This window comes from Carlito syrichta, unplaced genomic scaffold (genome assembly GCF_000164805.1).
Source record: "Carlito syrichta isolate Samal-C Ts95f unplaced genomic scaffold, Tarsius_syrichta-2.0.1 Scaffold194589, whole genome shotgun sequence".
Taxonomy (NCBI): Eukaryota; Metazoa; Chordata; class Mammalia; order Primates; family Tarsiidae; genus Carlito; species Carlito syrichta.
Window position 1 is genome coordinate 79243 of NW_007138685.1, and position 12200 is coordinate 91442.

The following is a 12200-nucleotide window of genomic DNA, read 5'->3' on the forward strand; positions in this document are numbered from 1 at the left end:
GAGGCTGAGGTGAATGGATTGCCTGAGACAGCGGGTTTGAGACCCGCCTGGGCAGCGAGACCTCATCTCCACAATAAATCAAAAAATCAGCCGGGCATGGTAGCGCATGCCTGTAATTCCAGCTACTCGGAAGGCTGAGGCAGAAGGATCGCCAGAGCCCAGGAGGTCGAGGCTGCGGTGACCAGGACCGGCCACTGCACTCCAGTCTGGGCGACAGAGTGAGACTCCAACTCAAAAAAAAAAAAATACTGTATTTTGCACTCAGTGTATTAAAGGGTAGATCTTAAGTGTTATCACAATAATAAAAACAATTCACTCAGCACCTTCTTTCAGACATTATACAGTATTCTATTTAAACAGTATATGTAAAGAACAGATCCATTGTCACTGTCTTGGTTATGAGATTCAGTCATGTGTACAGGGCCTGGCATCAGGTACGCAAAGGTTGGGTGGATGAACTTCTTCCAGTTATAGAGGTAGAAACTGGGGCAAAATTTTGTTTTGGTTTTTAAATTTTTTTTGAGTACTTTGAAAGTTAATAATGTTGAAGAGATGACTTTTCATAAAACTAAAGTATCCTGGTCCCTTTAGGATGGCAACTGGTTTTTTTACTTTGATTATTACCTATCATTGATTTGTGCTCTACTGGAGCTCCCTATAAAGAACTGTGTGGGCTTTATCTGGATCTCCAGGACAAAACCAAGGGACACAGGAGGGAAGTATGGTGGCACCTTGAGGGATACACAAAGCCATGGTTATTTTTTTTGTTCACACACCTTAAAGCATTTTATTTTTCAGCAGAAAACAGCAGCAGCTTTGAAATAGTTGACCACTTTAAACCTTCACCTCGACCAAGGAGCATGTTAAAAAAGAATAGCCACAGGGAGGAGAAAGATAGACCAGGAGAAGATAAAGAAGCTGCCCTCAGTGAAGAATTTAAAGAGTCACATTCTGCACCTGTTTCCCCTCCAACACTGAATGGCAGACAATTAGAAGCTGAGAAAAGAGAATTGCCTAAAAACCTTGATCTCGAGGTTAGCACTATTGCTGAACTGTTGATTTGCATTCTTGAATTTAGGCCTTTGCATCTGATTATGAGAGAGAGAATGAATTTGCTTGCATGTGTATGTTTATTTTACATGTTTTCTTCTGCAATTGATTAAGGAAATAATTAAGATTTTTTTATATACTATATTCCATTGAACTCTATCATTGTAAGATGTAGCATTATTTTGCATACCACTAAGGAAGAAGAAAACTTGTCCAATTAAATTATAACACAGTGATTGTATGATTCATCCAATTTTAGAGGAGGTAAAATGCAAACAAAATTTTGCTTTTCTGATTCTATACAATATTGCATATCCTTAATAATTTTTTTTTGTATTTATCTTTGAATTGTATAATTTATGGCTAAGGACAATAGTCAGAATCATTTTATTCATTTGATTTGATTCACTCAATGAATGTGTATTGATTGCCCTTGGAACTGTTCCTTATTCTTTGAGTTATGCCTAAATGGGCTTAAATGTGGCCTTTCAGGTTTCCATCAGGGCATTTTCTATGTATCGTTATTAAGGGAGAACGTGTAGTCCTTTTCTTTACATTTCATTTTGGGAAGCAAATTTTTCCTTCTGAAAATTTGAGAAGGGAAAAGTGTGGGAAGAACATTTCTTCATAATCTGCTTGTGCGGATTGGAGAAAAGGAAGTAAATATTACCTGGCCAAGCTTTTTTGTTTTTCTCACCCGTTGTCTGCCTTGTAAGGATATGCTCCCTGGGAGGCGATGCAAAAGGGCTGAGGGGAGTACCTTTGTTCTGTGACTGAAGGGAGGAATTCCTCTAATTCAGACCTGAAGTTTCAGGAAGCATCAATTCAAAACTTATTCTTCAGCTTTACCAGAATAGCTGACAATTAAATGTACATCTATCTGACACTGACTGTTTCTCAATTTGTCCTGAAAATCAAAAGAAACCCAAGCAATCACTTTGTATTTAATAAAATTACCTGGTCAGTTGAATTTTGTACCAGTTTCCAATAGCTGCTGTAACACATTGCCACAAATTGATTGACTTAAAACAACAGAAATTTATTCTTTTAGTTCTGGTGTCCAGAAGTCTGAAATTAAGGCATCCACCTGGCCATGTTCCCTCTGAAGGCTTTGAAAGAATGTCTGCTTCTCTTGTCCAGCTTCTGGTGGTGGTTAGCAATCCTTGAGTTGTAGCTGCATCACCCCAATCTCTGCTTTCGTTACCACATAATCTTGTTGCCTATGTTTCCTCTGTATGTCTGTGTCTCCCTCTTCTTTCTCTCTTAGCATTAGGTCTTATTTCCATTGTTGCTAGGTGATCTTGAGACTGCATTCTTCATGTTAATGACTATTACATAGCCCATAATGCAGAACTATTATTTTTTTGTTGGGTATAGTAGATACTTCTATTTTTAACAATCTAAATTTTCTTTATTCCTCATAAAAGTCTTTTTGACTGTGTGCTGAGTCTTCTTTAAATCCACCTTTTCAGAGATTTCCTCATCTATGTTTTGTTCAAGCCTTTTCTCTTTTGTATCAATAACCTCTGATTCTCCACTGGTCTGTTTCCATCCACATTCAGCCATGCTCAAGCCTATTTAACTGTGTGTAAATTCCCACTTGACATTGTACCTCTTCCCCTACTGCCTTACATCTCCGCCTAGTGTCACAGCCATCTATCTACTGAAAGGGTAAGCTACATTAGCTTTCTCATTACATCCTCACTCCCACCTTTCCTCTGTGTGCGTGCGTGCGTGCGTGCGTGCGTGTGTGTGTGTGTGAGAGAGGGGGGGGAGAGAGAGAGAGAGAGAGAGAGATTGATTCATGTTCATATGTTAAACCTAGTATTCCTTTGATGAACTATGGTTGTTGTGGTATGATATTTTATTGTGGGATTTGATTTGTTCATATTTGGTTAAGACTTCTGCATCTATATTTATGAAGTCTACTGGTCTGTCACTTTTTCCTCATACTGTTATCAAGCTTGAGTATCAAATGAGTTGGAGACTGTCACTTCCTTCTTTACTTTCTAAATGTGTTTTTGATATGAAACCAAAAATTTGGTATCATTTATTCCTTAAATGAGAAGATTTACCAGTAAAATTTCTAGGCCTGGAATTTTCTGTGTGGAAATGTCAGTGGCATTACATTGGAATGTTTTAATAGATATTTAAGCATTCAGATTTTCTATTTCATCAGTTTGGCAATTTGTGTCTATTTAGAAGTTTATTTGTTTTATCAGATATGTTGAACTTATATTGTTCATGATAGTCTCTCACCCTTTTGATGACTGTAGAGTTACCTTGGCATTTTATTTTTTGTTCTCAGTCTTTAATTATCTAAAAAGTATTTCATATTTATTTTTGAAGGGTAGTTTATCTGAATGTATCCTTTTTGGCTGACAGTTTCCTTCTACGCTCAGCTCTTTATAGCTTTACCCTGTTTTTATTAACAAATCAGTAAACATTTATTTTATCATCCTTTATATATAATATATTGGGTTTTTCTGCTTCCTTTTAGGAATCTTTTCAAAAGTTTGGTTTTTCTTTTTTAATTACAGCAATGTATCTACAAGGTGCCTAGGTCTAGTTTTCTTTGTATTTATTCTGTTTGAGGTTTCTTGAGCAGATCTGTAAGCTGATGCCTTCTAGATGGAGGTTTTTTGTTTGTTTGTTTGTTTTTCTTACCCTATTTTTTTCTTCTCTTGGAATACCATTAAACATATTTTGAAATTTTGAATGTATTTCACTGATCTCTGAAGTTTTGTTCATGTTTCTTCAATCTTTTTTCTTTTGCTTTTTAGGTTGAACAATGTGTATTACCCTGTTTTCAGGCCCACTGACCTTTTTTACCATCTCTAATCTGCTGTTAAGTTCATCCAGTGAATTCATTATTTCAGTTATTGTTACTCAGTATTCATTGGTATTTTTGTATTTTCTGTATCTCTAATAAGAATCCTCCATCTGTTCAACCATTGAATATATATCTTCCTCAAAATGTTTGAACGTATTTCTAATAGCTACTTTAAAGCCCTTGTTTGCTAACTGCAAAGTCTGGGTCATCCCTAGGATGATTCCTATTGACTGTTGTTTGTTTGCGGGGGGTGTGTGTGTGTGTGTTTCATGAGGGTGTCTCACCACTTTTTGTTTCTTCACCCTGGATTTTTGATTGAATACTAGATATTATGAATGATATGTTGTAGAAATTCTGGGATTTGTTATGTCTCTCCAAACATGTACTCTAGCAAAGCATATATCATGACTGGATACAAATTCCCAACTCTGTCTCCCCTGCAATGGAAATCAATTGAAATCTCTGCTTTATTCTTTTTAGCTTCTATGGTTTTACAGGATCCTCTAAAATCTCTCTTATTCCAAGTATAGATGAGGCAAGGGTTTTTGGTGAATTTCATATGCAGACTTTGTGATCACTGCACTCTGCTACTTCTCCCCAAACCTACTGGCTGATCTGCTCCTGGACTCGATTGTCTTTCCCCTCTAGCCAGTCCCCTGAGACTGTAGATTCAAATACTTGAGATGTACCCATCTGGGAATGCCTTTAGGCAAAAAGCTACTCATTTTCAAATCTCAGGTGAAGCTTTGTTTTTCAAGGTAGACTCCAGTGTCTCAACCCTCCTGCCTTCTTTCCAAATGGTTTATCTCTGTTGTTTCTGACATATGATTTCTCTTGTACCCATAGAATATTGTGGGAATGAAAATTAAAATATATTATTTGTACAACAAAATTGAACTTATTATAATATTATCACCTTTAAGCTAGAATATTCTATAAAGAGATCTTTAGATACACAAATATAATTATTTCATTTCAGGTATAATCTTCAGAATTTTGAGAAGAACTCATGTGCATGAAATTTATACTTCTCTAAAATATTTGTAGCCACTTGATTTTATAAATGCTTTCATTTGGACAACTAGCAATATTTGTTTGAAACTAAAGTTTGTTTTTTTTTTTTTTTACCATCTTTATGCTTTTCTTCAAAGGATTATAGAACGAGTTATCAAAAGCAAATCTTTGCCTTAAATATTTATAAGGTATTTGATTTTAGAGCAGTAGGAGTTTTGAAAATTACCAAAAAAATAAAGAGGTGGCTGCTAGCTTAAGAACCAAAATAACTTTTAGTGACCCCTTTTAATGACCAACACATGAAATCTGGAAAAGCAAAGCTCATTTGCTGTTTCAGCAGCAAATGTCTAATAATGCAGACTTTGGAGTTATGAGATGGTTTAAATTTTTTTCTTTTTAATTAACAGAACTCATGCTTAACAAGTCCACCATCACTTAAAGGAAGTCTTGGAGATTCCTTTTCACCAGGAACTGAGGGAAAAGTATCCATAAAAGGTGGTTGTATCTATTTATTTTATCTTCTCTTACTTGTGAACTTGTTTTACTTAGAATTATATTTGTAAGAGAAATAATACTGTGCGTATTTACAAGGAAAATATGTTTCTGATTGCCTGAGTTTTAATCCTGGCTGTGCAGTTTAGTAACTGATTTTAGATAGCAAACTTAATCTCTCAGTGCCTCAATTTCCCCATGTTATAATATTACCTGTCTCATAAGGGTGTTGTGAAAACTAAATGGTATAGTACATTTTAGCCACAAGCCTAGTTGCTGGCACAAGTGGAGTGAGCACTTGAGGTGATCTATTATTATGAATGTGTTGCTGCGGTATTCTGCAGGACAACATTATAGCTAGGTAGAATTTTAGAGTAAGATTAAGCTAGGTTTGAATACATGAGCAAAGTAACTTCTTTGGCCCTGTATATTGGTTTTAAAATGGAGAATACAAGAGTAATTTGCCTCATAGTGGTTATGAGAATTAAACAAATTAATTCATGTAAAGCATTTACAAGCATACCATAGTAAGCACCTAGTAAGTGTGATATGTGAGTTGTTAGCATTCTTTTTTAGTGCTATGACACATAGCTTAATGAGAGCAAAAGGCATAGCTATTTCCAGGAATGTGTAACTAACATTTATTAAGTGCTTACTATGTAGTATCATTTTTGTCATTTTACAGATGAGAAAAACTGAAGTGCTGAGATTTTTGAGAAACATACCCAAGGTCAGTGATGGAGCCATGGTTTAAATCTTGGGCTCTGAAGTTCTTGCTCTTTTCACAGAGTAGATTGATTAACAGCTCCAAAGAATCCAATAATGAATTGAGTCATGAGTACTCTCCAAATGTGAAAGTATAACTGTAATAATAAAGTGATTTTTACACCTAGTTTACCTCAAAACATGTTCCAAAAAATCATCCTAGTGAAACCAGAAGAATTAAGACTTTTGACAGTGAAGATACAGGTTTAACCAGGAGGTGGTTCTTGGTAGAATTGAAAGTTGGTGGTCCTTACAGAAAGTACTGATTTCTTTCTGTTGAGCATTCCAAAGTATGGTAGAATCAGAATAATAGAAGCAATTCTGTAAAAGCTAACTATAAGAGCTTGAGCCTGTCCCTTGGAGCAACAAGAGGATAAGTAATAGGCCTGTCTTTGGTGCCACTTGTGGTATAAGAGGCAACACTGCATCACGATGGGAATGAAGCTAGAGAATGGCTTTCTTCTCTGTAAGGCTGCATTAATTCTTGGTTCTCTGTGTGTCTATACAATTCAATAATTGTATTACTAGTAGCTGTAGTGACCTAGAGATATGTGCCTCCTACTTAACACAGCCTATTATTCCAGTTAAGAAACACAGGCTTATAGGATTGAACAGATACAGCTATCTCACATAATTAGTTTATACATCAGCTAGCTCTTTTGGTATCTTTGTGTTGGGGTAGTTATTCCATTCAATTTATTAATATACTATTTTTCTAAGTTTTAAGTTTGTCAAGTACTTTATTAGGTTAAGGGTAGTAATTTTCTCTTGTATAGATAACTCTTTAAAAAAGGTTCATTCATGTTTAATATGATAGTTTTGTATTTTATTTTGCAAGAAAAGATTATAGAGAATCCTCATTTAAGGGAAAGCAAATGAATCTGTTATCTACTTTCTTAATTCAGAAGGGGGTTTTAATGCTGTTACTCTGTCTTGAAAATAGATGAGAATGAAGAATTTACTGAAAACCATAATTCTTTGAAATCAGATGAAAATGAAGAGAATTCATTTTCAGTAGACTTTATCATTACTGCACTTGAGAAATCTAAGGAAAGTCAAGTGACTACTGGTGACCTTGAAGAAGAAAAGGAGAAAGCTGAACTGATTATGGAGGATGACATAACTATTGATCCACTACTATCTAAATCTCAAGGTATTTTAATACCTACCAATGCAACAGAATCTGCAAAGGTATTTATATAATTCTCTACCTTTTATACTATAGCTTAAACTTGAAATGGAACCTTAAAGTATTTTGTCTTCTGTGTTTTGTACTTCTGAATTACCTATGAAAGACTGGTATTTTACCAGTGGTGTTGTCAAGTGGTTCTCAATTCAATAAAATTTGAACTTCAAGGAAAGTTTATAGTGAATATAATTAAACCCAATGTTTTATTAAAATTATCAGAATTATATGCTAATAATATACTTCTAAATATCTCAAATGCATATCCAAAGTATATAGTCTTCTGTGGTTCTTCATATTTTAGAAATATAGCTGTCTGGAACAATTTCTGAGATTGTGAATTAAAGTTATCTTTCTGGATATCATTTTAAAATATTTTAACTTTAGTGAAAGTCTATAAGAAATGTCTATTAACATCTATGCTTTTAAAAAATAGGTGGACAGGGTCATCATCAAGAGCATTATTATAACTTTAAGAAACAGATTTGTAATATGTCGGATTACTCATTCCTACACTAAATTGTGGCTGGGTACTATACTTTTAAAACTTATAGTATAGCATTTTCAGTCTTCTTTTCTCACAGATTTAGTCATTATTTCTTATAGTTGTGGCTAGCTAGCAGCTATGTGTAATCATTACTAGAGGAAGAAAATAGTGCTAGCTGAAAATTTGTGGTTGAGCAGGACTTTTAGAATACAAAATGTTTGTTTTTATTAAAATTAATAGAGAAAGATCATTAAGCCATGTTTCAGGTCTATCATCCTTAGCTGCTTTCCTTAGGAAAAACCACTACTGCCAAATTAGGGATGTGTTTACACCTGTATTCTCAGTTTACTGCTAACACTCATCTTTACTGCTAACATTCATCTGTCTGTGTCAGGTAGAAAAGTTATTCCTTAAACAGAAGAAGAATATTCTAGAGTTTATAGACAAGATCTTAGAAATATCTAATGGAGGTCATTCTAAATTAGAATGGGCAGTCTATATATAACAAGTAAGACAGTAGCATAATTATTTTGATTAGACCCTTGGATTTATTCTACTGAATGATCTTTCTTAAATCTGGGAATCTGCTTATCTTCCTTTAGTGTTTTTGTTGGTTTCGTTTCTTACCACGAGATCCAGACTCCTTGCCACTGCCTGCTGATCTCACAGGGTTCTCCTGCAATCACATCTTCTCTACTCTCCCCACCATCCACTGGGCTTCAGCACCATTCACCTTTTCCTGTTTTTGAAAACTGTCAAGCTCTTTCCCTTCTCAGTCTGTTAGCATTGGCTGTTTCTTTCTTGCCATGGACTTTCATACATGTCCTTTCCACTCATTATTTGTCTCAGCTCCAGTGTCAATCCTTCGGAGTGGCCTTTCCGATCCACTTTATTAAAGCAGCCCCTTAACCAACTCCAGTCACTCTCTGTAACTGTACTCTATCTTTTATCTTTTTCATAAGTCACATTTGTTACTGTGTTTGTTGTTCTCTTTAAAGTTTAATATCCTATGGGACATTTTATATACTGCTTTGTTCCCAGTGCCAACTGTACTTGACATATAGTAGATGCTTAAAAAGATGGTTTCTTAGCCCAACAGGGATAGTGTATAAACCATATATGGCATTTTCTGTTTAATAGAAAGCAATTGAAGATAGAAATACGAAGAATAAAAAGTCACCAAATAATAGAGTTTCCAGTGCATCTAGCAGGTAATAAAGTTATCACTATTCCTCATTTATGGGTTGGCATCATAGCAATGCTGGTTATAATTTAACTTTCATAAAATCCTTTTTATTTGGTGTTATTTCATTCTCTCTTCATTTCCTTCTCATGAGATGGAGTAGTTACTTCATGATAAAACTTCTTAGTTGATTAGTTTCTTTTAAATAAGATAATTAATAAAATAATCAAGTCTGTCACCACCAGTTGTTTTAATGCCCAGAATGTTTAAGCAATACCTTTACTATCCACGGTCTTCCGTCTGGGGACATTTTTCTTCTTCCCCAATATCAGTGATTAGAGATTTTCCACACTCTATGCTGCTTCTGCAGTAGAGCTTTTCTTTTTTCTGTTTCTCCTGAGATAATAGATATAAAATAGTGATAAAGGTAAAGTCCAGTATTATACTTAGCAATTATGTGTTTTTGTCTAACACATGAAAAATTGTACTTAGAGCCTTCAGTTTCTATGAACTGAGTGGGTTATTAAAATGATAAAAATTTACATAGCTTTATCCATGCCAATGATAATGAATGCCTAATTAATAAGTGCTAATCAAAACCTTCTGAATCTTTTAAATTGTCATTCATCAAATTGTTGTGAATCAAATAGAAAAGGCCTGTAAATGGCCAGTTAATAGATATTTTAGGTTTTGTGAGCAATACAGTCGCTGCTGTAACTGCTCAGTTCTTTTGCAGCAGGAAAACAGCCATAGACGATGCTTAAATGAATGAACATACTGTGGTGCAATAAACTTTGTTTACCAAAACGATAGCAAGCTAAATTTCCCACTAACTCCTGAGATGCAGGGCACTATTCTTTCTAACTTTATATTTAGGATGGTTCATGTAACAAAATAATACATGAAAATATTTGAAAAGTGATTAATTAAAACCTTTATTAATATTTTTTCAAGTAACTTGAGATGTGGTCCATGATTCTTAATAATGTTCTAATTAAAAACGTATAAAAAGAACAATCATTTTAAAGCTATATTACTAGAAGTTATAAAACTTAAATTATGTTGAATGAGACTCTTCATATACTAAGCAGAGAGTACACAATTTACCAACATCATTTTCAAAGTAGTTGTATTTTATTAAATTATAATGCTTTTAAATATAATAGTTGCATATTTTAACAGATCTTTCTTCTACCCACATGCAATTGTAATATTTTGTCTTGATTCATTTGGATCTTTTCAGATTAATGACCTCTGAATTTTTAAAGAAATCTAATTCTAAAAGAAGATCTCCATCGTCAACTACCTCTTCTCACTATTTAGGGACTTTGAAAGTCTTGGACCAAAAACCTTCACAGAAACCGAGCATAGAACCTGACAAAGCAGATAACATACGGGCAGCTGTTTATCAGGTAAAACAGGAAAATATTTTTTAAAGAAGAATGAATTACTTTTATAAGACTGTTTATCATAGGCTAGAGTGGGCCTGTCAAAAATGATAGTTTAACACTTAGATTTATTGGGAAAGATGTTTCTTTATAATATATGAGCAATCAATCCAAAGCTCTTTTACTAAATTATTTGCTTCTATACTTTGCCTAACTGATCATAGTTGTTTTTAAAGAAAGAGAATATACCACTGCAGTATTGATATATAGCAAACCACCAAAATGTTGTAAAGTCTATAAATGTTTTTATGCTTCTTCACCTTGAAGTTTAAATTATTATGGACAAAAAGTTTTTAAGTTTTTCTTTCCTGAGACCTTGTTATGTTTACACAGAAGATTTCACTAATTTTTTCACAAGTCTGAAAAAGGTTTTTTTTGGGGGGGGGGGAGCTTGTTTTTTAAGGCAGAAAATTGTGCATGTGAATTCCTGAGAAAAATGTTAATATATTTAGTCATTATATTCAATCTTTGAAGTTTATTGTTAATACTAAGGATAGCACATATAATTTCTTTAACTAGTACTCACCTTCATATGTTTGAATTTTACCACAGGAAGAAAAATACTAGTTTATGTAGAATTTATAAATCTTATGTTTTCCTTTTTTGAAGTTTAATCAAATATTTCAGAAATTAATAAACATTCTAATTCATTTAATACATTTTGAATATCATAAAGCCTTTTTCTTGTTCTCATAGGAGTGGTTAGAAAAGAAAAATGTATATTTACATGAAATGCACAGAATAAAAAGGATTGAAAGTGAAAATTTAAGGATCCAAAATGAACAGGTATTCTGAAATATAGAAGTAAAGATGTTTTGGATTTTTATGTCAGTAAAATATCTCTGGATATTTAAGTTTTCTAAATCAACTTTTTTAAATGGCAAAATAACTTATATTAAATAATTGATTTTTGGTTTTATTTCTGGTATGTCTTGTACATTTTTAATTTGATATAAATCTAACTGTTTTATGTGGATACACAGATTATTGTTTTACATATGTGTAAGATAGCTTTGTCACTACTGATTATGAATTTACTGTTTGTGACCATTTAATTTACTCTTAAAACCTGATTCCATTTAGAACTCAGCCAAGAAGATTAAGGATTGTTAGACATGAGTTTTCCACTTTTCCTCCTTCAGTTTTCCACTTTACTCTCTTGAATTTTATATGTATCTCTCCTGAGCTCTTAGCCTATATCCTTAACCACTGACTACAGCTGGACTTTTGTCTGGTTTCTCCTATACTTTCTCTTCCTCTAACTCCTGCCTGATAGCCTACAATATAATCAGTATTTTCCTATCTTCTAAAATAAAAATTTTGAAAAAAAGTTTTGTTTTTCTGTTCATTACTAAAATAGATTTAGAAAAAAAATTCCAAAATGAACTGAACTTTAATGAATTGGTACTGAATGGCGCTGCCCTCCAGGGGATGTGCCTATGTGCCCTGACCGTCACCACATCTGTAGCACTGTAGTGCTGTAGTCTGTACCATGTACCTTCTTATTTGATCTTCACAACTCTGTGAGTTAGATAGTACTTTCACTTTTAAATTATGTTACTTTCTTAATATAGCTCTTTGTCATTTAGCATTAAACAATGTTATAAAGCAAACAGAATATTTTGGGATTAAATTGAAGAAATTAAAATAACATAGCTTGCTACACAGTCTTCTACATATTTTTTAGTCTGGCACACATTTTCACAAATTTGAATACACTTGTATAGTAAGAATTTTATGCT

At 33.6% G+C, this 12200-nt stretch overlaps 1 protein-coding gene across 4 annotated transcripts in view; it reads left to right on the top strand.

Moving 5' to 3' along the window:
- MAP9 (microtubule associated protein 9) overlaps positions 1-12200 on the top strand; it is a 29899-nt gene that overhangs the window by 8462 nt on the left and 9237 nt on the right. For all 4 annotated transcript variants that reach the window (XM_008051547.2, XM_008051548.2, XM_008051549.2 and 1 more), the window contains exons 5-10: positions 799-1034; positions 5305-5392; positions 7098-7345; positions 8968-9038; positions 10254-10422; positions 11155-11244. In XM_008051547.2, the coding sequence (XP_008049738.1) occupies positions 799-1034; positions 5305-5392; positions 7098-7345; positions 8968-9038; positions 10254-10422; positions 11155-11244 (902 nt within the window). The remainder of the gene's footprint in view (positions 1-798; positions 1035-5304; positions 5393-7097; positions 7346-8967; positions 9039-10253; positions 10423-11154; positions 11245-12200) is intronic.